Source organism: Mchenga conophoros, linkage group LG3 (assembly GCF_057382185.1).
Source record: "Mchenga conophoros isolate Kocher_MC1m ecotype Shallow Benthic linkage group LG3, M_conophoros_male_GT1.1, whole genome shotgun sequence".
Classification (NCBI taxonomy): Eukaryota; Metazoa; Chordata; class Actinopteri; order Cichliformes; family Cichlidae; genus Mchenga; species Mchenga conophoros.
The window spans coordinates 61,259,065-61,286,400 of record NC_140528.1 but is presented as its reverse complement, the minus strand read 5'-3'; the positions used below and the strand labels follow the sequence as shown (position 1 = coordinate 61,286,400).

General features: G+C 38.0%; 1 protein-coding gene across 1 annotated transcript; it reads left to right on the top strand.

The window, feature by feature from the left end:
* Nucleotides 1-8,149: 8,149 nt before the first annotated feature.
* LOC146579877 (Fc receptor-like protein 5) lies at nucleotides 8,150-14,031 on the top strand. Its single transcript, XM_085268015.1, has 6 exons — nucleotides 8,150-8,308; nucleotides 8,796-8,875; nucleotides 11,626-11,661; nucleotides 11,864-12,134; nucleotides 13,474-13,733; nucleotides 13,856-14,031. The coding sequence occupies exons 2-6, from the start codon at nucleotides 8,839-8,841 to the stop codon at nucleotides 14,029-14,031; spliced, it is 780 nt and encodes a 259-aa protein (XP_085124141.1). The 5' UTR covers nucleotides 8,150-8,308; nucleotides 8,796-8,838.
* The last annotated feature ends 13,305 nt before the right edge of the window (nucleotides 14,032-27,336 follow it).

Here is a 27,336-nt window from a genome sequence, read left to right as displayed (position 1 = left end):
TAATAATTGGTCGAATGTTTTTGTAACTTGTGTAATTTTAGAGGAAGACAGTCTCCATGTTATTAAACACAATAATCCATCATCACAACAGGCAGACATGATGGCACAGAGGAGAGCTCTGACTACAATAATGTGAATCCTGAATCAGCCTCATGTACAAATGTGAACTCTACACACACTGAATCATTAGTAATCAGATTACATGTGCAGTAAAATGTGTGACATCATTGTTAAAGTTTCAAAGTTTTGTGGAGCTGATGAGCAGAATCACGACTGGTTTTAGTTATGTTGTGTTTCTGTTGTGGTGTCTGAATAAAATAGCGAGCCTCTTAAATTTGCAGTTCTGTGTGATTAAAGAATGAAAGTGTAAATTAAAGGTCAGAAAGCATCATCACATCTCTGGCACCATTTTGCAACAAATGCATGTTCAAATACATTTTTACCTGTATTTAACTTTTAACCCAAATACCTATGTATTCTGATTGTTTTAACCACCATACCAGTGCTTGGTCTTAAACCAGTTTAGCTTAGTAGCTCACAAATACATGAAAGAGGCATGTGTATGCTGGCAGGGCAGGCTTAGCTTTAGCTTTAACATTCTCAAAATCACTTTTTAGAACCAGTAAACAGTCATTCTTCACTGCCAACAGCATATTAACATTCATATTCACAATATCAGGATACAACAGGGAGCTTATTCAGCTAAACGTCCTGAAACAAGTGCAAAATAAAACCAAAATGGCGCCCGCGGCTGGCTAGGCTTCGACATTTTTCCAGTCCTTCTACTTCATAAAACGTAACAAATAACAGGGTTTACCCACTGATTTATACCCCCACATTTAGCTGTGTTTCTTATCAATATTTTACAATGTTTTAATATAGTTTTACCGCAAAACAGGGAAATGATGAGACAGAGGCTGTATCCCAATTCAGGGTCTGCAGCCTCAAAAGCTGCATTTTAAGGCTAATTACGTCACAGCGACGCAACAAAGGCTGTCCCAATTCAAAAGCTGCTCGAAATGCAGCCCTCAAATGCGTCCTTCATTTCCCTGAATTTTAAGGATGTGGCTGTCACTACCCGATCCGTACCAGAAACCCGATTGGTACCCGGCATGCGCGAAAGGTGTCTACTTCCGGTCGAAGCGTTTTACGATAGTTACAGGTCAGAGTATCTGTTAAGATGTTAAGAATAATAAGTATCTCTTAAAATGTTTGCAATAATCAATCATTTCAATATAATGTAGACAAAAATGAAAAATAAAAAGATAGTTATGGATCAGGACTCACCGATCCTTACTGCGCATGTGCAAAGTACTCCCCAGTGTACGAGGATACTGCCACCTGCTGACCGAGTGAATGAACCCTATTGTAAACAGAATTAGCGTCATTACAAATGTGTGTTAAATTTGATTTAGTGATAGTCGAGTGTGTTTAATGCCTGTCTGTGTGGAGAGGATTGATTGGAATAGTGATGATGATGTCTGCTATCACTGTCAATTGTCAGTAAACACTTCATCTGGCTGATGAATCTTCACGTGACATGTTACAAAGTCTGTATTACTAACTCTGTAATTAGGCGCCATTCTTCTTATTTTACGGCGCTGTTGTTCAATCAGGGAACGCCCTCTGTTGAGGAGAAAAGCATAAATTTGTTTATATACGAATTATCCATTGTTTAACCCTTTAAAGCTGGTCGGAGCGGACACGCTCCATTTTGCATAACTATTTTTAAATCCCGGTAGCACTGCAACCACATAAGCTAGCGCAATAATTTTTTTTGCATATGAAACCGGAGGAGTTGTACTTACATCTGATGCCATCAGCTTCCTTCCACATAAAGCTTTGCAAAAACTGCATAAAAAGCACTTGCAGGAACAAAAACATAATATTCCAGAAACACGCTTTGCCGATCCAATCAGCTGTTCGTAACACTTCCTACGTCGATCAGCGTGAACTATCACATGACCGCATGACCTGCCCGAAACCGGAAGTGACGTCATTTTGCGGAAATGTAGTTTTTTACCATCGTGGCCTTATGAGCCTATACTTGTGTTTTTAAAAGTTATGTTTGACTTTATGACTTTCTGCGTCGTTTCTGGGATGCTTAGGACTCATATTGCACTGCTGGAAATATTTTATTTTGATGCATATGCTGTTATTTTGAAAATTTGCACTATAATATATTTTTTCGTTTTTCCTGCAGTATATGAAAATTGGTGTATCTCAAAAATAAAACTATGAAGACACTTAAAATAATTTTCCTTTGGTGGGAAACTAGTTTGTGCAACTTTTTTGTATTTACAGTTTTGAGGGATAAGCCTCTTAAATTTCGTTAAAAAATCAAAAACGATTTTCAATTATTTTGTAGTTTATTGCACTTTTTTGCAATTTATGTAATTACTATGCACTTAATGCAGACATATTATTAAAATTTGGGCTATAATGCTTGTATTGATGTATAGCAACTTGAAATGCTCCAAAAAATGGCTCTACAACATAAAAATATGCTATAAGCCCTGGCGGACGTGGTTCTATGGTAGGTCTTAAAGGGTTAAAAATTAAGTAAATTAAGTGTTTAAGTTCATCTCTGAATGTTTGTAAAGCATTCCTATGTTAAGCTTAACAACCGATATGTGGAGCGCCGACGTCTGTTCGTTTTCATGGCCTGACTCTGCATTGTCAAGTCTGACTGTACAATGGATAGACTCAAGTTTTACTTTGCAAAACGCAGTGTTGCAGGCTAAACAATTTTTTTGTGGTTCAAAAACACTATGAAAATTACTTTTTTCATACTTACCACTGGATGTCTATTTATGTTGAGCTGTAAGTATAAAAGCGTCCATTCTACAAGTTCTTGTTTTTTGTTTGTTTGTTTTTAAGTTGTTGAATGCAAACATTATTTTGTGCTGATATTACACATTTTTCAGAGCCAAAGAGTTTTTGGAATCTGCATAAAATTGCATTTTAAATTACTTTTTGAATATTACTTAAATACTTACATTTAAAGTTCTGCTAATAGTTTAAATAAAAAGATCCGTATTGCTGAACTGTGGAATATTTTTGGTGCAGAGTATGTTTTGCATACAGGTATAAAAGAATAGCTTTAGTGTTTTCTTTTTTAAAACTTGACTTTTATTGATTATAAAATACACTATATCGGATTCATATCAGTATCAGCAGATGTCCAATTTTATGATATCAGTTTTAGACATTTCTACTCAAAATCAACAACCTTCGTTTTTGACATGAAGAACTTTGGAGCTGTTGGACACCAGAGCAGACTGTTTTTGACCTCTGTTTGTGTCACTTGGAGAAATAAAGAATACAGTAGACTTTTTGATTAATGTAAAAAAAAAAAAAATTAAACAATGAAACATAAATACAGTAAATCCAGATCTACTAAAAATACAGTTTTGAGAAACAATATCAAGCATTAAAAGATCAAACTGGAAACATAGAGATGCAGCATAATGTTTTTTGTTCTTCTGAGCAGGCTCCAATGCCTGCATGTCTGTCAAACTGTAGATTATGATCTATTCTGCCTCAGGCTTATTGTGAATCTACTGAAAAACATCATGGTTTCGAGTCAGGCTACCTAGAAAACAGGAAATGCAGCTTGTGGTTTCAGCCAAAAGGGGTCTGTCAAAACGTGCATAGAGCAGCGTGCAGCAAGCAACAGCGAGTTGCAAAAAGCACAGTGGAAGTTTCACTTTGATCTCTGTGTGGATGGCACATGTTTATGTTTATGATTTATCTGTACTGAAATGATAGTAATAATTATCACTGCTACATGTAAGCATGCATAACATTCAGTGAAAACGGATCAAAAACTGTTGTCATGATGACACATGGTGGACTACTGATAAAAACTGTGTGGGCATCAAGAGAAACTGTGCAGAGTTTGTTTCCCACATTGATAAGCAACTGCCCTCAAAAGTCTCTGCATTGACATGATGTAAATGCTCATAGAAATCTCAGTTACATGTGTCTGTGTTCTTAGATCCCTTCTGTTGAACTCTGTAATAATGATTGATAAAGAGAGAAGCTCAGCTGTCAGCTGATCACCACCTGATGGTGAGTTGGATCAGATGGTGGGAAAGGATGCTAGACAGGCCTGATACACCATACTGTGAAGTGAGGGTGTGCTAGGGGCAAGGTCTTCAATTCTCCCCTCCAGCACAGTTTTGATAGCATAGGGTTTCGATAGGGAGACTGGGGACATGGGATTCAAATAACTTATGCTCTGCATCAGAACTACTGTATTAAATTGTGGCTGCAAAGTGGTTGTTGCCTCTCGTGATGATCCACGAACCAAAAGGTGGACACCTGAGGTGCATGGAGCCATCAAGTTAAAGTGGTGGGTGAAGTTGTGGGACGCAGGAAACAAGTGATAGGTACCAACGGGCCAAATGGTGTGTGGCTCTGGCAGTGGCTGAAGCAAAAACAATAAGGCTAGAGAACGAGACTTATTGTCATCGCCAAAGTGATTCTGGAAAACCCCTCAGTCAACTCAGGAGGGAATAGCGGTGCTCTACTTACACAATGTATAGTCCAGGTTCTGCTCACTTAAACTGAGGATACAGTTAACCAGTAAAAAGAATACTTCTACCTCTACAGTAGCTCTGTTTTGAGCTCCGACAACAAATTTGCTAAATTGTTATTTGTTTTAGGAAAAAAAAGAACAACAAAACAAACAAACTACACATTACAATAAAAATGTATCATGTGTTGGTAACCGTTCAGAGTTAATTCAGTCATATTGCTGGTAATACACCACAACATCTTCTGATGGGGTGTTATACATGCAATTAAATAGTTTGGAAAGAGGGCAGGACTTTGTAGAACTGGTTTTATGGAAGTATACAATATACATAAGTATACATAAGTTTACAGTTTATTTCTTTAGTTTTATGAAGGATGTAATTCAAAACATTTGTAAGTTAAATACTAGAAATGCATACTTTACATTTCCACATGGTAGAGTTACATAAACTTGATCCACAACATGCAGTTTTCAAAACAAACCTTTTTTTTATTGCAGCTTTAAAAAAAACAAAAATTTCACATCACATATTTGGATTCTCTTAACTATTTTTTGACCTTTAGTCAGATGTTCAGGTCTAGTCTGTACGTTGATGTCCAAGTAATACAAATAATCGTTTCAGATTAAATGTGTTAGTACTTAATGTTACTTTGCTATGCCGTCAGATAATAAATGTAACTGTGAATGTAAATGTTGTCTTTAGATTTCATCTTAAGCTTTAGCTTCAGTTCAGCCACACAGTGAGTCATTTCCTGTGTTTCGGGTCACAGCCAAATTTAAAACATATTTCCAGCACAAAGTGAGAACATTCACAGATCTATTCTGAGGTTAAGTGAGCTTTTTCACTTTAGTGCTGCATGATAATATTTAATCTAACAGTCAAATATATTTTATATCTTTTTATGAAGTATGGAGGAAGGATGTTAACATATTTCCTGTTGTAAACAATCAAAAGCAAATACTACAAAGATAAAAAACTCTAACAAAGGTGAGACTTTGATACTTCATAAGTTAGAAACCCTGTGACTATTTAAACAGCAATAAAAATACACCTGTGATTTCCATTATCCAACGGGCATTAAATACATAAATAAAACATGCTGTGAATCAGACCTTTCTCAGTTTCATACCTGCCACCTCAGTCTGATGGTCGGCATCACAACATAAAAACGTAAAGAATCTCCAGAATGACTCAAAAATCACATTTTTAGTTTTAAGAAAGATGAGAAGGGTATAGGAAGATCTGTGCATGAAGAACAAATTAGATTACAACTCACCAGAGCGGTCTTCTATATGCAAAATACAGTATAAATGTGAGGTCAAGCTAAAAAAAAAAGGAGAGAGAGAGAACGAGAGAGAGAGATACATCAGACTAACAGTTACTTAAAAAGATAAATAAATAAATAAATAAATAAATAAATAAATTAATTAATTAATTAATTAATTAATTCTGTCTCAGACAGTGCAAAGGGCACTGCATAAGAACGACGCAAATAACTGCAAAAGTAAGATTTGGCTTGATATATATATATATATATATATATATATATATATATATATATATATATATATATATATATATATATATATATATATATATATATATATCAAGCCAAATCAATGTATATATATATATTTTTTTTTAGGGGGAGCAACAATACTCGTATCAATATTGAACCGTTCGATACAGTGTTTTTGGTTTGGTACGCATATGTATCGAACAATACGAAATTTTTATTTATTTTATCAACTTTTCTTCTGACAATGCTGTCTGTGTTGAGCTCTCAGTGGATCTGCGTTCGACTACTCCGCCTAGGCTGCACTATCGAGTGCAGATCCACTGAGCGCAGCGCAATCTAGCAAGGCAGAAGATAAGCTCGTTGCAACATGGCAACTGCCTCAACGCTACCCGAAACTGAACCTCCCCCACCCTCATTCAGATCTAGCGTTTGGAACTATCTTGGTTTTCATGTGAAGCATGACCCTGATGGTAAGCACGTCATGGACAAAAGTTAAACAGTATGTCTGATGTGCCACGCAATGCTCAATTGGTGGGAACTAGTGCGTTAGCGCAGTTAGCTTGTTAACGTGTTGACGCCGTTGTTTCAGCAACATTAAATTTAAAAACTGTACGTTTGAGTTAAAATATATATTTATTATTTTAATATATGACAAATTAAAAAAGCATGAACATTTTTTATATCGAAAAAATATCGAACCGTGACACACCCCTAATGTATATATACATTAGGGGTGCAACGATACACAAAATTCACGATTCGGTTCGGTTCGATACTTTTGTGTCATGGTTCGATATTTTTTCGATACAAAAAATGCTCATGCTTTTTTAATTTGTCATTTAATAAAATAATAAATATATATTTTAACTCAAACGTACAGTTTTTAAATTTAATGTTGCTGAAACAACAAAGGGATAAAATAATAAATCTATCTGATTGAGGAATCACTCATCTTTGGAAAAGAGAGTTTATTACAGAAAAATTTCTCTTTCCAAAATAAAAGCTTTACTATACGCTTCTTCTGGGCTATATTCTCAGGAGCATATTAAACATATCAGGTCCCCATGAGGAGAATCATGTGCTAACGGCTGTCTAAATGACTCGGGTAAAGTTTGTAGCATGCGTGCTTGTTGTTTTTGTCTGCTTCCACTTGTCTTTGCACTAGGATGCTGTCGGAGTAAATGTGCAGTCATATTCGTTGTGTTCCCATTAGTGCTGTCAGCGTTAAGCTGAATTGACCTTAACGCCACAACACGGCAAATCTCCGTTAACGAGCTACCACGGATCGCCCCGTGCGTGGGGCTGGACGGCCAACACGTTAACGAGCTAACTGCGCTAACACACTAGTTCCCACCCATGTAATTGAGCATTGCATGGCACATCCAACATACTGTTTTACTTTTGTCCATGACACACTTACCTTCAGGGTCATGCTTCACATGAAGACCAAGATAATTCCAAAGGCCAGATCTGAATGAGGGTGGGGGAGGTTCAATTTGCCATGTTGCAATGAGCTTAGCTTCTGTCTTGCTAGCTTGCGCTGCGCTCAGTGAATCTGCGCTCGACAGTGCACCCTAGGCGGAGCAATCGAACGCAGATCCACTGAGCTCTCAACACAGACAGCATCCTCAGAAGAAAAGTTGATCAAATAAATTACAAATGTTGTATTGTTCGATACATATACGTACCGAACCGAAAGCACTGTGTCGAATGGTTCAATATCGATACGAGTATCGTTGCACCCCTAATATATATATATATATATATATATATATATATATATATTAGATTTATAGATGGCACCATCTATGGATGTACAAAACCTGACAGAAGAGGAACATTGCAGCTTAAAAGTGTTTCACTTCAAGAATGACTTGAGAGTTTTCAAAGAAGAAAAAGGCAAAAACTGACTTCCTGACTTGAAGGAAAACAACACATTTATATGTCATAGAGAAAGACATGAAACACAACATGTGAAAGAAGCGGATATGTGTTTGCAATGGACAGGAAATGTACTCACGTCAAACAACTGCTGTAGTCAAAGCTACAGGTACTGTTTGAGGTTAGTGCAACAGCGAAAGAAGCACAGAGAGATGAAAATCTGATCTTATCTGGTTTAAGTGCAGCTTCTATTTCTGCATTTATTATTATTCATACAAAACACTTTGTGATCGTCTGCATCACATCAGAGTGAATCAGAGTCAGTGATGATGGCAGACTTTGCTCTGCATGACGGGGTTATTCTGTAAGTACATTTCTGTCGTTGTTTGAATGGCACCAATTTTGATAATTCATTCAGTCAAGTTTTAAGACATTCATTTGTTAATTTATTTTAATCTCCCAGTGTGTTCAAATTAATTTTCAGAGGCAAAAACACATTTAATTAGTTCCAGCAGTTTATGAGTGCAGGTGGAGAGGAGTTTGGTTTTACTGTTTAGATTATTTATGGATAATTATTATCTTTCATTCATATATCTGTGCGCTTGGAGGTTTGTAAATATTTATTAAAATTATACATATGTGTAATAAAACGTACTGTCTGTCTGTTATTGGTCAGTTTAGTCTGCATATTACAGGCCTTTTCATAAAAATCTGACAGACATGGTCAGACCTTGTTAAGTTGTTATTTCTGTGTAAAAGGAAGGAAGCAGAGAGAAGTTTTAAAACCTCTTTGTTTCCTTCTCAGCTCTTTGGTATCTGCTGTGCTGCTGCTTCACTCTCTCTCTTTACAGAAAGTTGTAGAAGTTTTCAGACGTGTCACTGCTGGATGTGAGGATGGGAGCCACTTTGCTCTGTGAGCTGGGCCTATTCTGTGAGTACATCACTGACTCCTATTGTTTGATTCATACTGATCCATAAACATGTTTTAGTAAGAAGAACAGAGCATCAGTCATTTGTACCATTGCAGGTCATGTGATCAGAGGACTCATGTTTGTTACCAACATGGTTGTTTGTAGACTGGATTAGATTTTAGTGCACTGACTCAGATCAGAGTGAAGCTGGTTTAGTTTATCTAAGAAAGGTTTGTTTCTCCATCAGTGATAATTTGATGCATTTTGTATTGTAATATAAAATGTAACCAATCATACTAGACACTGATAAGACTCCAAGCAATTTAAGAAGCTTGGTTAGGAAAGCGACTTGAGTTTAAACCCTAATGGCATTTGTCCCTTAAGAAGATCATAAACTGACTATTTATTCTATTTATATGCCTCACACAATGAGGAACTGTGGAATGCCAGGACTGCCAAAATGAATTAATTAAATACAACGTTAAATAATTAAGTAAATGTGTCAGTAATTAATAACAATTTAAATTAATTAATTAAATACATATTTATGACATATTTAATTTGTTAATTATCAACACATTTAATTAAGTATGTATATATTTCACATTTTAATTAATTATTGACACATTTAATTAATTATTTCATGATGTATTTATTTCATTTTGGCAGTCCTGGCCCTAGGGGTCAGGACTGCCAAAATGAATTAAATGAATAAATTAACTACACGATTAAATAATTTTCAGCGCCCAGTCTCACCGCAAAGTGTGTGATAAAGTTAACATTGTTAAAGTTAACATCAGATCTTTGTGCTTTTTGTTCAGTAATCATCGTGACCTGTGTATAAACGCATAAACTTCATTAACCCTTGTGTGGTGTTCGTATTTTTGTTACTCAGCCAGTGTTCATGGGTCTGGTGGACCCGCTAGAGTTTTGGCTTTCCAAATTAACACTATCAAACAATTTTATGTTAAATTACTCAACAGATGTTTATTTCATCCCAATTACAAGACATATGAACAGCAAACATGGTTAATTTTTTCCCTTTACCTTTGTTAGATCACATTTATGAATTAATGTGCTTCTCGTTTTTCTTTTATATAAAATGTTATAAATAAATCAGTTATAATCAAGTGGAGTGAGTGGAAAGACACAACACATTTACACGTGAAAAAATAATTAATTGTTTAATTTTTCTTTTGAAAAAAACTGAACACTGGTCTCACAGACCCGAACACCATACAAGGGTTAAAAGAGATAACGTTGGTGTTTCAGTCATGTAGTAACCATTAGCTTTAACTGTACAAAGCTTGTTAGACACTATGAAACACGTACAGACCTTATGCTTTTCGACAAATATTTTTATTGTGAATATTGATCATGAGGGTAAACTGAAAGCTCACTTTGCTGCCTTGCAGCCCTGTACACCTCAGAGCGAGGTCAGCATATCCAGGATATCTTCAGCGCTCTAGCACACATCCTGCTCACCTGTCAGCTGTTTAACACCTGCTGCTTATTCAGGAAACGCCCACGTTACCTGGTGATATTCACTGTTTAACGTGGGCAGCTAAAGTTCAATATAACGTAATGTCGTCACAATATTGTGCACAAGTAAATTAGTTGGTTTTTTTTTAGTTCAGAGCTGCTGGTGCTTGTGTTTCCCTCACAGTGACTGACCTGGGTTACAGACGACAAACACAATTTAAACCGAGAGCGATGGACACCTAGAAAACTACAGAGCACTTTATCAGCGGCTGATATCTGGTCACTGGCACACAGCTTTAAAACGAATGAACACTGGACTTAATTTACTCAGGTTCTGTCTGCTGGGTCATGTTTACTTCACTGTTTTATTTAACACTGAGCAAATCGGTTTGGCTCAGATTAAAGTTACGTTTCATAACTGCATAGTTTTACTGAAGTTTAATGTCACACTGGAGCACGTTATGTTAACCCAGGGTTAACAGTGTCGGTAGTATCAAACGAATAAAATGGTCATACGAATCTAATTCACGGGTCATATTGATATTCTAGGGCCATCCCTGTAGACTGTTTGATGGACTGCTTGTCTTCCTGTTTGTAACCGCCGCCTGTTTTTTAATAAAGATTTGGATTTCTGACTTCAAAAAAAAAAAAAAAAAAGATATTCTAGGGCCAGGACTGCCAAAATGAAATAAATAAATACACCATGAAATAATTAATTAAATGTGTCAATAATTAATTAAAATGTGAAATAAATAAATAAATAATTAAATGTGTCAAAAAACTATTAAATGTGTCAATAATTAATTAATTAAATACATATTTATAAATTCTAATTTTAATTAATTAATGACACATTAAATTAATTATTTAACGGTGTATTTAATTCATTCATTTTGGCAGTCCTGGCATTCCACGGTTATAAAAGGAGGATGATGTGCCAAGCGAAACAGGCACTTTGTGAGGTGCTGAGGCTGCCACCCCCCCCCTCCCCACACACACACCCCAGTTACCTCTAGAGACTCTGATTATGACCCTTCACTTGATATGTGACTAGGCTGTTAGCGCTGACACAGGCACTGGCCGCTTCCCTACATGTGAGGTCAAATACACGACCGCTGCTGGTTTTCTGTTGTGTGTGTGTTTTGTGTTTGCCTCTGTTAATAAAGTCCAAACCTTTGACACTGACTGGGGCTGTCTCTGATGTTACCTCCTTACATCCCTAGGCGATAACAGCCACATTTGAGTGTCTTTAGTTTGATAATGTCTGAAGTTTCTGTCTTTATTGTAGTGCTATGTACGCTCCTCTGCACTGGACACGCTCAAGGTGACTGAGAGGTTTTCACTTTTATTTAATTTATTTGTTAAATATTCATCTTAAAATACTACATAAATCTTAATTACAGTTCACATGTGTTTTATATTTTTTATTATTCAGTATATGAACAGTGTATGAACGTACTGTCACAGATTGTGTCGTGCATAAATGTTTTTCAGGTTGTTAACTTTGTGGTTGTGTTGGATTCTAGATGCTGTGCTAACTATTGAACCCAGCTGGTCCAATTTTTTCATTGGAGAGTTTGTTACCTTCAAATGTGACATGAATGAAGGAAAAGACACTGACTGGGAATACAAAACCAACAAGGATGGTCGAGAATTAATCCGCTACAGCACAATCAAAGAGTACACATTAGAAATTAAATATTCAAGTCACAGTGGTGAATATCAGTGCTCTGGTCGCATGAAGGGATCATATTATACAAAGATCAGTAACACTGTCTCTATAACTGTATTAGGTAAGTCCTCAATGACCAATAATGTGATGATTCATGTTGAAAATCATTTGAATCATAAAATTCTGACATTTAATGAATATTGTCACTGAAACTTGTTTTTTTCTGATACATTGACACTAGAAACTTTAACAAGAACTTCTGTATTTTACTGGTTACTTTGCTCATAGTATACACAGTATTACAAAACTCACAGACTGTCATTTATTATTACTAAACGTGTGTATTTTAATGTATAACAAGAATAACTGTGGATTAAATTAATTTTAAATAAGGAGAAGAAGAAGCATCAAAAGCTTCATAAAATTTAGGGTGATGATGTTTCTGTTGTCTAAACCTGAAACTAGGCAGATCCCTCTGAACCCATCATTGTGTTTCCTTCAACAGTGAACTGCATTAGTTTACATCCAGTGTGACTTCTTCAGGCCTGAGATTGGACAAACATTTATACTGTGTTTATTTAGAGATCTACAACCTGAATTACTGCAGCTCTGTCACCATGTTGAGACAGAAAAATGGCAAACATTTGAAATGTCTTAAACTGCTAGGAAAGAAAAAAACAATATAATGAAAACATGTCTGTGAAGGTTCTCAGTCATCCAGGTCATCGTAGTCTAAGGAGCTTGCAAAGAAAAGCGTCTGGACTTTTTTAGGTTGCTTGAAGACGTTTCACCTCTCATCCGAGAAGCTTCTTCAGTTCTAGGGTAAAATGTTGGAGAGTCCCAGATTTAAACCCCGTGGGAGTTTCCCCCCAAATGGCTTCTTTCACTCCTCTTTCAAACCATGACAGATGGTTTGTGAGCAACCATCTTTGAACAGAGGCGGTGGTTTACGACACCAACTGTGTGCGATCTATAATCCAGTTTTGAGATCCCTTCCCAGACACCTTAACGCCCACTCACATCCTGGGCCATCTGATCTCAGGAAATCACATGATAGGGTGGGGCCAGGTTTCACAATGAGCTCACCCAAAACCTTGGCTGAATGTGACCCACACCCACTTTCACACCTTGGCTCATGTGATTAGGTAGAGGATCATCAGGGGTTCTTTGTCCCTCTTTGGGGGGAAACTCCCCCGGGGTTAAAATCTGGGACTCTCCACCATTTGACCTTAGAACTGAAGAAGCTTCTCGGATGAGAGGTGAAACGTCTTCAAGCAACTCAAAGAAGTCCAGACGCTTTTCTTTGCAAGCTCCTTAGAATATAATGAAAACATTTGGAGATTTTGTTTTGTTGGAATTTGAGTCAAATGAAAAAAAAAAATCTTTTAAAATTTAGGATTTTTTAAATCTTTATAATGGATCAGGTGTACATTGTCCTCTCTTCTTTTTCATAACAGCATATAGACCCAGGGCCACACTGACAGCAGGAACCACAATCATACCAGTAGGGGGCAGTGTGACACTGACCTGCTCTGTGCAGAGCTCTGATGGATGGAAATATGAGTGGTTCAGACGAACCCAAACAACCTTTGAAGTTCCAATAAGAGGTCAACAAAACAGAGATATCAGAGTATCTCAAGGAGGAATCTACCGCTGCAGAGGAACAAGAGGAAACCCAGTTTACTACACTGATAGAAGTGATGATGTCACTGTTACGATAACCTGTGAGTTCAGTCATTTAGTTTGAAATATACATTCACTCATGATTATCAAACATACAATGTTAAGTTTTCTGTGTTGATTTCATGTTTCTATTTGTATCTCAACTGTTAATATGTGTAAACAGTTTCCAATAAAGTTGTTGTAAAACAACAACCCAACTGGCCTCAGATATTCAGAGGTGAGACGATCACTCTGACATGTGAGGTGCAGGAAGGAGGTGAAACCACACAGTGGACACACAATAATGATGTGACATTCAGAGTTTCGGAGTCCAGCCGTGGAACCTTTCACCTGGTATAGTGACGGCAATACTACCCCGATGCTACATCACCTGAGGACAATAATTACAGAAATAAACAGAAATACAAATACTAATACTACTACTACTATTACTAATAATAATAATGATAATTTCCAACAAATAGCAGCAAATCTACAATTTTTATAAGAAAGAATAAGTCATTCTGGCCTGTGATCTCATAAAGCACTGCCATTTGTTAAAATAAAACAGACACATGACTGGGTTTAATACAAAGCCAATCAGATTTGGAGCTTTAGTGAAAATATTCAGGGTTGGAGCCACACCAGCTTGAGGGCAAAGCAGCAGATGGAGGAGAATCGAGGGAAGGAAGTCAAAAGAAAAACATCAAAATAATATTACTGTTGATATGACTACTATCCTCACCGCCACCATTCACCTACAGTAGGAGGCTAGCATACTGAGGTTGCCTTTGATGGTACAAAACATTTCATGAACATTGTTGTGTTTGTTGGGGAGAAAACTTACAAATCTACAGTACAGCACTTCAGAGTCACTACTAGCAATCAAAGATTTATGTAAATTTGACAAGCTGAATGCATTCTGTACAGGAGACATTGCACGAGATTGACTGACAATGGTCTACAGGCAATCAGGACGCAGAACACAATGCGCTGAAAATAAAAAATAAAAATAAAAAAGCATGAAAGCTGCACAAAAAATATCCGCGAAACAGAGGGGCGCGAAAGTTGACCCGCGTTATAGCGAGGGACCACTGTACCGTACACAATAGAATAGAATAAAATAAAATACTATAAACAATAGAATACAAATGCTATATACAACTGAGTAAAATACAATGTTGTCAGAGAAAGAGAATTGTACTTAGTGTTATTGCACATGTGTGGATGTGTGTGTTTGGTCAGCTGCAAAGTCTTTGTTGTGGAGTGTGACAGCAGCAGGAAGGAAACACCTACATCTGTCCCACATTGTGGGTGCCACAGCCTGCCACTGAAGGAGCTGCTCAGTGCTGTCAGAGTCTCCTGCATGTGGTGGTTATTAATGTTGGGAAGGTTACTTTTAAAATGTATTCCACTACAGATTAGAGAATACATGCCCCAAAAATGTATTTCGTAACATATTCCGTTACGTTACTCAATGACAGTAACGTATTCTGAATACTTTGGATTACTTAATATATATTCATGCTGTTTACAACTACATGAATGTGATTTATTACTATTACTGAAGGTCTGCAGCTCCAAACCGTAGTAAAGGGACCTCTGGCTTATATGTCAGGTTCTGTGTCGGGCTCGTAGCCGAAAAATAGCTTTACTTTGTTGTCTGGGTCAAGTTTGCTAGCGAGAGACAGAGAGAGGCGTTGAAAGGCTGCTCCAACGGAACTTATTGTTTCGGAGGAAAACACGAACACAGTGTACAGTCGAGTCTTAATAGCTTACTTACAACCGGGCTCGTCAGGCACTCTTCTTGGCTGCAGTGGTTATTATTATATTTACATGCTTCCAGCTCCCATTTCTGCTCGATGACAACTCGTACTTTTCCACTCTCCTTTTTCTCCCTCCTCCCCCTCACAGACACATAACGGGTATGGCAGTCCACTCTCCTTGCTGCACGGACTACACTGTCCATGAGGCTACATGCTTTAGGGCTATGCCTGTAACACTCTGCCTATTAGCTTAGCACAACAACAACAAAAAAAAGGTGCTCTGTCACCCAGGAAAGATAGTGATGTGTCGGTCGCGAACGAAGCAGCTCTTAGAGCCGACTCTTTGAAGTGAACGACGCGAGTCGTCTCCTTATCGCGAGCCGTGTTTTTTTTTTCTTTCTCTCACCCTCTCTCTCGCACTTTTTTTCCGCTTCACTCCGCACGCGAGCCTTGTGCTTTGCTGGGAAGTAGGGGGAGGGGCAGTAGTTACACTCCCAGTAGCACAGGAACAGAGCGGGAGGGAAAGAGAGCCAGGGACAATAACATCAAATTAGAAAGGCATAGCAATCATCCACAACTATTTTCAGTTGCAGATGATAAAGAAATCAGAATGTTTATTCATGCAGGCCTATATGACAGAGAATATGCATCTTCTTTTTGTTTTCATATTTTTATTTATATTTAATTGTGTTGTGGTTTGCAGTGTTTTGGAAAGGAAAAAGCGAAAATTTTAATAGTTAAAAGTTGAAATGTAAATAGTTGGTTTTTGTATTATATGATTTATTTATTACATTTTATGTGGAGTGAATAAATAAAAGTATACTTACGGTGGCCGTTAGAGACAGAGCACGTACAAACCCCGAAGCATGTAAAAATTCCAAAACACGTAAAAACTCAGAAGCACGTACAAAACACAACAGAAGTGCTCCACGATGCTAAGGGCAGTGTTGAGCTTTTGTTACCTAATGGCCACACAAGCCAAGAAGTACCTACGACCAGATTTGGTGTGTAAAAGTAAAAGGTAAATGAACATTTTTTTTAAATAATTTGAATATATTTGAGTGCTTGTGTATAAATATACAAACAATACACTTATGCTTTCAATTGTGTAATTTAAGTGATCTAGGTAGCTCTGTTTTGGAAGTTCAGTTAACGCCGAAAGAGTCGGCTCTTTTTAGTGAGCCGAAAGAACCAGTTCTCTAAAAAGAGTCGGAAATCCCATCACTACAGCGAGAGCGCATCACCCTGTAACCAAGGCAACCATAACCTTGCCGCTTGTAACAACACAACATAGCAGTCAAACAAAACCCAAACAGTCCTGACCCGTGACAATATGAAACAGGAAAAGACCGCCATGTAATCCATTTATTTCAACAAAGTAACTGTATTCTAAATACCACCTTTTTAAACGGTAACTGTAACAGAATATAGTTACTTATATTTTGTATTTTAAATACCTAACGGTGGTACATGTATTCCGTTACTCCCCAACACTGGTGGTTATTAATGCATCCTTAATTATGTAATGTCTGAACACGAGAGGCACAGTCACAAACCTAAGGGCTAAGGAATAACAAAGGGAACTAGAAATAGAAAAGGCAAAACCATGAAAAACCACTAAATAAAAGAATCTTAAAGAATCAAAAACCTAAACACAGAGTCAACAGACCATGACAAATTACTTTTTAAATACATCAAAGAAAATAAAAAAGTTTCACAGTGTCAATCTAAATTAGTTTACAGTTTATTGTTTATGTTCACCATTTCCATCTAGTTGTTTAAATTGTTTAGATTGAGTCATTTATTTGTTTTTTCTTTGTCTAATCTGAACTGCAGATAAACCAAAGGCCAAACTGAGAGCTGATAACACAGCTGTTCCAGTAGGGGGCAGTGTGACCCTGACCTGCTCTGTGAACCCATCATCATCATCTGGATGGAAATACTACTGGTACAGAGATGGAAATTACTCTGAAGCCCTGACCACACAAGATGCAGTTTTCCACTCAAATGGACAAATCAGTGTCTCACAGGAAGGACTCTACAGGTGCAGAGGAGGAAGAGGAAACCCAGTTTACTACACAGAGTACAGCCAAGAAGTTCAGATTAACAAAACCTGTGAGTTTGTTAGGACATTTTAAGAGACTCGGCTCGTGTTGATGTGTTCACTGTGGAGGGTCAAGTCATTTAAACACAGCAGGGGTTGACTCAGAATCTAGTCAAGGAAAACAGATGAACTGGATCTTTTATAAAGTTATGTTATGAAATATTAAACATAAAAAAGTTGATTAATAATTAATTTTTGTTTGTTGTTACAGTAACTGTGTCAGGAGCTGACAGCTCTTCGTCTCCTGTGTGGTTGATTGTTGGACTGGTTTGTGGAGTCTCTCTCATTATTATTCTCCTGCTCTTGTTGTATCGCTGCAGACAGTCCAAGTGTAAGAGCCTCTTCTTTTCATGCTGTATTAGAGAGTTTATTTACTACACACACTTTAATTATTCACACATATACATGTATTCTGATCGAACAATTCACATCACAAACATGTGTCATAACATTTGTCTCTTTCACAGGTTCCTGCTTCACCAGGTTGGTAAAATACTTTTTATTATTATTTTAAACAAACATCAGTTACTTTTGAGTTTATTGTGTTTATTTCCTGTTTCAGGTCGATCCAGTCTGAGAGTCACAGTCCGGGCTCCTCCACAAATCATGGATTCAACCAGAATGAAACTCATGTGTACGACTCTGTTCATCCTGGTCAGCACTTAAACCGATCTTATACACATCGAGGGCCGTTCAGAGTTTAGGGTAAGTTTGTCTGCTTCATATACAGAATGATGTTGTTATTGTACAGTATGGTATTGTCCATCTATATGTCACCAAACTAAACAGTTTCTCTCATGTTTTTACTCTCTCTCAGTAATTCTGCTGCCATGCAGGCTGGTTTATTCTTCACATTATTAAATGTCTTCAGCTCATAATATCTTTACATGTTGGAAATCCCACCCAATCACTTTGTCTTTTTGTGCTTGTCTTACAGGTCAGTGAGGAGAGCTGTAGCAGCAAAGCCAAGAAGAAGCTTTTTATGAAGCCACTCTTGCTCCTCTGCTGCCCAAATATCAGACATGCTCAGCTTTATGTACATTTACAATATTAAATCATAATATCATATACTTACTTATAGCAAAAAGTAAATGGAGGTATATTCATATTTGAGTTTTGTACGTTATAGTCAGGTATTTCTTATATTCATTCTTAAAACTTTTGTTAAAGACTTTTTCAAGAGCAGTGAGAAGAAAGTTTGAAACGTGATCTTTAGTATCTGATAGGACGACTCACATTAGGACGTAATGGTATGGGCAACAACAAATATCTTTATTGGTCTAAATTGATACAAATGATATGATCGGTACTGTATGAATTTAAATGCAATAAATATGTTTCATGTATTTTTTTTCTGTTTTTTTTCCTAATTTATAATTTTCTACGTGTATAGTTAGAAGGTAGAGAGTAAAGTTTTTTTACATTTGAATGTTTTATGTTGATTTTGGTTCAGTGTGTAAGATTATTCTCAAACTAACAACAAGAGGTTAACAGCAGCTTCCACTACAGGAGACTGTAATGTTAAATTTAGTCTATAACATTTTCTGTTTTCCAAATGGTAATTCAAAATGACCCCATGAACCATAGTAATAGGTTTGTACTTCATGTAATACTTTATTTAAAAATCATTACATCATCATTTATAACATCAGACATTACTTAAGCATATTACATACATATTTTTAATAAAGAATAATATAGTTGCCCATGTTTATAAATTACACACTAAAGTGTAGTAATGGAGGAGAAAAGCTTTATGAGAGATTAAGTCAATATTTGCTTATACATCACTTATGCTCACTAGTATTTATGTTAAAGTGTTACTGAAGTCACAGATGTAGCCAAATCTGGGAAGCTGTTTTATTTACTGCTGAGCTGCACATGCGCAGAGCCTGCTGCAGGCTGTCTGTTGAATTCACAACGGCACCAGAGCGCCCTCTACTGACTCAATAAGACCTCAGCATTGCCAATATATTTAACCTGCCACACAGAGCAGAGCTGCCAGCATTTCTTTCCTCAGAAGAACAGGGGGGTGGCTGTAGCTCAGGAGGAAGAGCAGGTCATCTACTGATCAGTTCGATCCTTGGCTCCTCCAGTGTGCATGCCAAGTATCCTTGGGTAAGATACTAACCTAAGTTGCTCTCTGGTGCATCTATGCATGCTATGAATGAGTGTGATGTTAGTAAGCACGGGGTCTTGCAAAAGATCTAGCAAAAGTTTTGCGAGTGCTCACAAAAGTTAATCTTAGGTCATCTTAATTTTCTTTTTCTCTTTTTGTCCCTTGCGGGGCTCCGTAAATTTGCAGCTTTCATCAACCACTGCTAATCAAGTGGATGGAAGAGGTTTGAAGAAAAAAAAAACTTTAACTTTATTTACCATGAGCCCACCCGCTGGTGGGCCCATGGTAAATAAAGTTAAGTGTCAGTGTGGATATACAGATATAGTTCCTTGTCCCATATTTCCCATGTCAGACTCTTAACACAGCTTCCAAGTAGAATCACAGGACTGTGTTTACAGCTGGTGGCCAATAGAGGGAGACATTGATCCATTTAGAATTTATTGTATCTGTCATGGTCTCCCAGTCCACCTGGTCAATCAACACGTTGTTTCTCCTTACAAGTATAATGAACTCGATACTTTACTTTGTGTTTCTTTCCTGTACGCACTACTGCAATTTCACCAAAGAGGCAACCTGGCTGTCTTAAAGGTGATGAAAATTCATTCAGAACTAGTGACAATGATCATGTACCTTAATTATTAAAAAGTAATGGTACTAATATAAGTATCAGCGATACAGGCCCTGTATTTACTTGGTATCAGATTGATACCAAATCTTGTATTATTGAACACAACTAACAAATAGTGATGTTAAATTCATTATACTGTTATTATTTCAGCACCATGGACAGCACACATGGTTTTCACTGCATGAGCTGTGCTCTCTAACACGTGACTGTTTGTAGGGGTGGACAAATTTAGCACACATATCAACAACAACCCCAATCACAGGGCCCAGTACAATACTTCAGTCAGCGGGGCGTGATTGTGGATGCCGTGTAGGTGCAACCGCCTTCCCTGCACGGCACTGCAAGCCACAACCCCCATAGTCCTGAGAAGGCCACATGTGAGATGAGCAGAGCTACATGGCTGCAGCACTGTCCTTCAGTACAGCAAAGCGATATGGTCGGAGCAGCAGGAGAATCTCACTCACTGGGTTAACTGCCAGTCAGCCACAGAGAGAACCCACTAGCCACATGAACCCACAAGACTGTGGGCAAGACACCAGAGGTGTTCTGACTTTCATCCATGTTTCTCACACAGCAGGCTGGTGTTCTTGGCTTCTTGGACTTATGAGATGCAGATACTCTCTAAGCACAATTTACCACACTGCTGGGTGTTATATACACTAGTGTATTCAGCTTTGCTGTAATGTTTCGATTCTGAGTCTCACCATGGTGCACTTTGCTGTTGTTTAAGGGGTTTTGATATTATGAAGATTAAAGGCACAACTTTACAAATCTTCATACACACACACACACAGAAGAAAGAGGGGAGTGATGATGTTTCAGAATAATAGTAATTGACAAATGGCTACATATGACATGTCTAGTGGTTCAGGTCACCCTTTAATATCCCCCACCCCCCTCCGGACAGACTGTGATGACTGCATGTGTGGAAAAGACTGTTTTTGGTTTATTTTTATCTGCTGAAAATCAGACACCACAAAATTTCTGTCTGGGCCTCCAAGAAAAGAGGAAATGCAGCCTGTGGTTTCAGCCTGAAGTCTAACGTTCATCTTTCAACACAGCACAGTGGAAATGTGCAGGTATGACAATGTGTGAAAACAGGTTAAAAGTAGCTTTATTGTGGTGATGACACATGCTGGACTAAAGAATAAATAAAGCATGTGGGCATCAAGAGAAACGGTGAAAAGCTTGTTTCTCACGCTCATGTCTTTAAGAGTCTCTGCATGGACGTGCTGTAAATGCTCATTTATCTCTGAAATAAATAAAATCATCCATCACTCGCTCTGTGAACAAAATCATATACAGACATGTTTTCTTCTTACTGCAACTTCCAAACATGTCAGTTCCTCACAGTATAACACAAAACTCCAAAGTATAATCACTGCTTTGTAACCAGCAGAGGAGCCAGTAAATCATCTATACTTACTGATACTAATGTGTCTGTTTGGCTGCTGTTACAGAAATGGTTCCTACACCTGTGATGATGACGTCAGTGTTTGACTCCAAACTGTCTGCTGTGGGGCTGTGCTATTTGACCAAAATCTCATATCCTGATATTAGACATTTATCATCCTGACGACGATATAAATCCCAAAAATCTAACATTTTCTGTAAATTCTATGAATCTCAGGCAACTCAACTTGCATGAAGTGTTTCCAGCTGGGCGTCCTTTACCTGGAATGAGTGTTTTAACCGATGCATGAAACTATACATTTTTAGACATAAGTTGTAACGGCCAATGTTTATTTTTTAGCACCTGACGGATCTTTTTTGCTTCTCATCCGTAAACTCTCTGCATACTTTTTCTACGTGAATCAATTTATTTTGAAAAGTCTTGAGCTTTATTGTGAAAGGTTCACGTGGAAAACAAACTGGCGGAGAGCGGAGCCACGCAATGGTTTTAACATCATTTTTGGTAACGACAACACTTAAAAACAGGCGCTTGTCTGTCCGTATATTAAATATAAGAGAAAGAGAGAACTTTAAGAAATGAATAAAGCCACTATAGTGGCCATTAAAACGATGAAAAAAATATTGCGTAATAGGAAACGATAGACGTTTTTATATCGTCATCCGATACATATCGTTATATTGAACAGCCCTATCCTGCTGGAATCTGCAGTATCACAGAGTCCCCAAGTTTTTAGGCTTTATTAGACGTCATATCTTGAAGCATTATAAACTCTTAAAATATTGATATGTACTGAAACACTCCACTTACTTCAAGGTATAAGCTACAAATAAGCGAAAAACAGGACGTTAAGTCTTAATGTATTTTTCCTTTCCCACAGAAAAGTGGAGGGATGGAGAAACACACATGCTGTTAAACAATATAAAACACTTGGATATCAACATGTTTGTGAGTGTGTGTAGATGATACTGCAACAAACCTTAATCATAACCTTTGTAAGAAAGTGTTTGACAGAATGAAGGATGGAGTTTGGCACTAGTCAGTGACAAAATACTTATGAGGCCCTGAAACGAGACCCAGGTTGTGGTTAAGCAAAGGGGCTGATCGATTGTCTGAAGCAGTTACAAGAGCACAAAGCTATTGACCTGACCTCATTCCACAGTCTATACCCAGGGGAAGCCACACCAAGTCTGTATGTTTTAATGAATGCTGAGCCTTTAAGACCAATTGTCTGTATGATCCAATTGGTCACCTATAACATCTCAAAGTTATAGCTGGCTTTAATCCTCAACCCGTTGATAGGCAGTCTAAACACCACATCCAGAACACCTTGGATTTTGTTGAGAGGGTACGAGATGTTATTATGAAGGTAGATAACACAATGGACTTGTGTTCCAGTCACTGGAGCAGTGGAGGTAGTTTGTAAGAGATTACTGGATAACCCCAACCTCAGCAACAGGACCACTCTCAGCACCGACCAAGTGTGTTTGCTCTTGGTACCGTGTCTTCATTCCACCTACTTCACATACAAGGGTCAGTACTTTTATGTGAAGCATTATAAACAGCACTGTTTATAATGTTGGGAAACCTGCAGTCAGCTGAGACTGAAGGAGTCACTTGGATGAGTGAGAAAAGTTTTTCTCACTGAAAACTACATCCAGATGATCAGAATCAACTTTTTGAGAATGAAGGATGGAGGCTGTGTTTGTGTGCTTTACCTGTGATTGATACTACAGACTGTATATTGACAATGGCCATTGCCATGTGTTTTGATCGAGTGAAAACTGAGATACACTGTAGGCTATATAGAGGAGACTAACAGAGTAGCCAGAGTAGCTGGAGAGAACCCAGACAGGTGGAGGGAGAACATGCAATCTCCACACAAAAAGCCCAGGTGGTGGATTCAAACCCACAAACTTCTTTCTGTGAGGTAACAGTATGAACCACTGTACCTCTGTGCCACCCATTTGTCTTATTGTTTAATATCTGTGTAGGTTCTCAGTCATCCAGGTCATGGTTGTCTAAGGAGTTTGGAAAGAAAGTCACTAAACTTCCTTAAGTTTCTTGAAGGCGTCTCACCTCTCATCTAAGAGGCTTCTTCACTTCTAAAAGCAAAGGGTGGAGAGTCCCGAGTGTTTAACCTTAGTGGGAGATTGTCCCTTAAGAGGGTTATACACCCATTTTTAATCATGTGTGTCAGGTGTGAAAAAAGATGTGCGTCATTATGGACCTAAACGTTTTTGGACTAACTCACTGTATGTTTGTCTGCTCAGACGAGTGGAAAATCCGAGTTGAGGGGGCATTCAATGAAAAAACATCCGACATCTGGGAACTCAGAATTTACATTTTTTATTACTTATTCAGAGATTACCACTGGAGATTTTGGGTGAGATCAGGGTGAGAGCTTGCCTCACCCTATCATGTGACATATTATGGTCAACTGAGGAAAGAAGGTAGGTGACTGACAGCCTCTGAGAATAAAACATAATTATGAGCTGGTAAATATGTCACCTGACCTGAAACAACAGAAGGTAAGAAGCAAACACAAGAAGCAAGCCTGCATGTTTGCAGTGGACAGGAAATGTGAACACGTCACACAACTGCTGTGGTCAAAGCTACAGGAGCTGTTTGAGGTTTGTATAAAAGGAAAGGAAGCACAGAGAGGCCACAGTCAGAAGAAACACTCTGGTCTTATCTGTATTAAGTGCAGCTTCTCTTTTTATTATTGATGTAAAGTCAAAGTGTTTGAGATCAGCTGAGGATCAGAGTGCAGCAGGGCTGGATGTGAGGATGGGGCACTCTTTGCTCTGCATGACGGGGTTATTGTGTAAGTACATTTGTGACATTGTTTGAATGGCACTGATTAATGAAAGTGTTTCTCATGTGTGAGAATTAGAGTGTATCACTGGTTTGAAGTGTTTATGTGAGAGTTTGAACAAAGCATATTTGTGATGTTTATGAAAGTTACAGACAAATGTTGGCTGGTTCCTTGGTTCAGTTTAGTCTGGAGTATCATGTTGGATACATCGCTGCTTGTTGCACTTGACTCACTGTTGTGTACAAGTTCATATATTCATATTGTTTTACAAATATATACAATTTTATAGGGTACTAAAAATGTTATAATATTTTTTTATGTTTCAAACTTGTTACTAAATTAATACAAATACTAAATGTGCACAGAAAGATTGTGATGAGCAGTAACTGCGTCATGTGAAAATGAATCTTTAAAAATACTTTTGTTCATTTTGACTTTGATTTTCTGTCAGTTTGATCCTGATGATGTTTAATCTTTACTTTAGTGCTCGATACTCTCTTCTACATTAATGCTGAAGGTGAGAAATGTTTCTTATTCTTTTCTTCACATTTATAAAATATGTATAATTTTGCTCCGATATTTCATATTTCATTCACCATTTGAAATCACATCATGTCTCTCTGTTTGTGCATCGTTTTATTTAAGGCACAAAATCAGTATATTAACAATGAAGTAAATCAGATACTGTAATCACAATTTTCCTGGTTGCGATTTTGAATCAATAACAACATCATCATCAACAACAACAACAACAACAACAACAACAATAACAATAACGATAACGATACTAAAAAGTTAGAGGTTTAGGATTTTGCTGAAGAGGTGAGTTTCGAGAAGTTTTTTAAGGATTCCAGTTACAGGGAATTACAGATCTCATATGGAAGAGAGTTCCCAAAGGTGGGGGGCGCTGCACTGAAGACTCTGTCCCAAAGGCATTGAGGTTTATGTGAAGGACAGAAAGCAGACTCTTGGCTTAGGACCATAGCATCAAGGGGTCCGTTCTTCGTACTTCGCTTACTACATCCAAGACCAAATCATCGCGCTAACTTTGAGCTCGCTAATCCGGTTCCCCGAACACACCTGCTGTTGACGATTAGTACAGCTGGATGAAGTAATGTGAGATCACTGGGTGGCTTAACAGGGGCTACGCATCGATAGTAGAAACATTGATCGGCAACCCTCTGATTGGTCGGCGAAAATGTCAAAAGGAGCGCGCTCGGTATTTTTCGGCAGCAGAGCAAGAACTCTTGAGTGAGGGATTTCAGGAGTTTCAGAGTTTAATCAGAACGCAAGGGAACACTGCAAAGGCTGCAAAAGCAAGGAGAGAGGGCTGGCAGAAAGTTGCTGACAAATTAAACTCGTAAGTAATTTAATAATAACAATAATAATGGAGTGGATTTATATAGCGCTTTTCAAGGCACCCAAAGCACTTTACAATGCCACTATTCATTCACTCTCACATTGACACACTGGTGGAAGCAGCTACGGTTGTAGCCACAGCTGCCCTGGGACAGACTGACAGAAGCCAGGCTGCCATATTGCGCCATCGGCCCCTCTGGCCAACACCAGTAGGCGGTAGGGTAAATTTATTATATTATATTACATTATATCATATTATATTATATTACATTATGTCCTCTTTCACATTAGAGCCACAACAGGACCCACTAGAACATGGGAACAAGTAAAAGTGAAATATAAGAATATTCTACAGATTGGTAATATTTATCACAAAAAAAGACAGGTGGTGGTCCTGCACCCCCTCGTCAACAAGTTGGTTAAGTAAATAATACCCTCACGGGAAAATCGATATCTCTCAATGAGCACACTGTCGGGCTGAGCTAAAGGATCCTGTCTATCCCGCAATATACGCTGAATTCTGAGGACTCTCCTTATCAATCTTGCACCTTCCACAATGGGTTGGTCGCGTAAACGGACAGGACATGGCTGCGACAGGCTTCCCAAATCCACCTTTGCTTTTATAGCCGTGGTCTCTCATCTTGATTACATGAAGTAATTTACAATTACTACTCTGAAATATGAATTACATCTGAAATAATCAAATACATGAAATAGATTGATTAATAGTAAATTTCCCTTTTTTTAGGAAATGACCTGTATGTATCTGTATGGAATCAATAAAAGGATCAAGTGCTGCATTATCTTTAGTTACATTGATGTTATTTATTTATGGTAAAACAGTGGTAAAATATCGCTGTTGCTTTCGTATAAATGAAGCGGACATACCTGCGTGGCCGCGATCTAATCTTGTTTACATAAAGTAAACCTGCTCCCGAGCAGGTTTACGCTCACGGATCTGTTGCTATGACAGCAAGTCCCGGATGAGCTTCGGAGAACCGAACGATCCAAGATCACGCGAAATCGTCAACAATCAAATCCAGCTAACTTACTTAGCGAGGTACGAAGAACGGACCCCAAGACTGTGTAGTTGCAGCAGGTCAGAGATACTAAGGTGCCAGGGCATTGAGGGATTTGTAAGTAAGCACAGAACCTTGGGGCACACAGTGGTTAACTGGAGCAGAGGTGGAGCTGAAGTCTCCCATGGTGACAAAGACAAACTGTGTTCTGTTGGAGAGGTTTGACTGAAAGCAAGAGAGCACGGTACCAGTGAGAAGACGATGATTGATTACGCAGGAAGGAAGGATGGTGTGAGGGCTGCAGAGAGGTCCAGGAGGATGAGGATAAGAACAGTCTCAGTGCTGTGTCGTGTTCTGAAGCCAGATTGGAAGAGTTCATAGAGCTCATGGTATGACATGTGTTGATGTGGTGGCCACTGCTCTTTCCAAGGATACACAGGC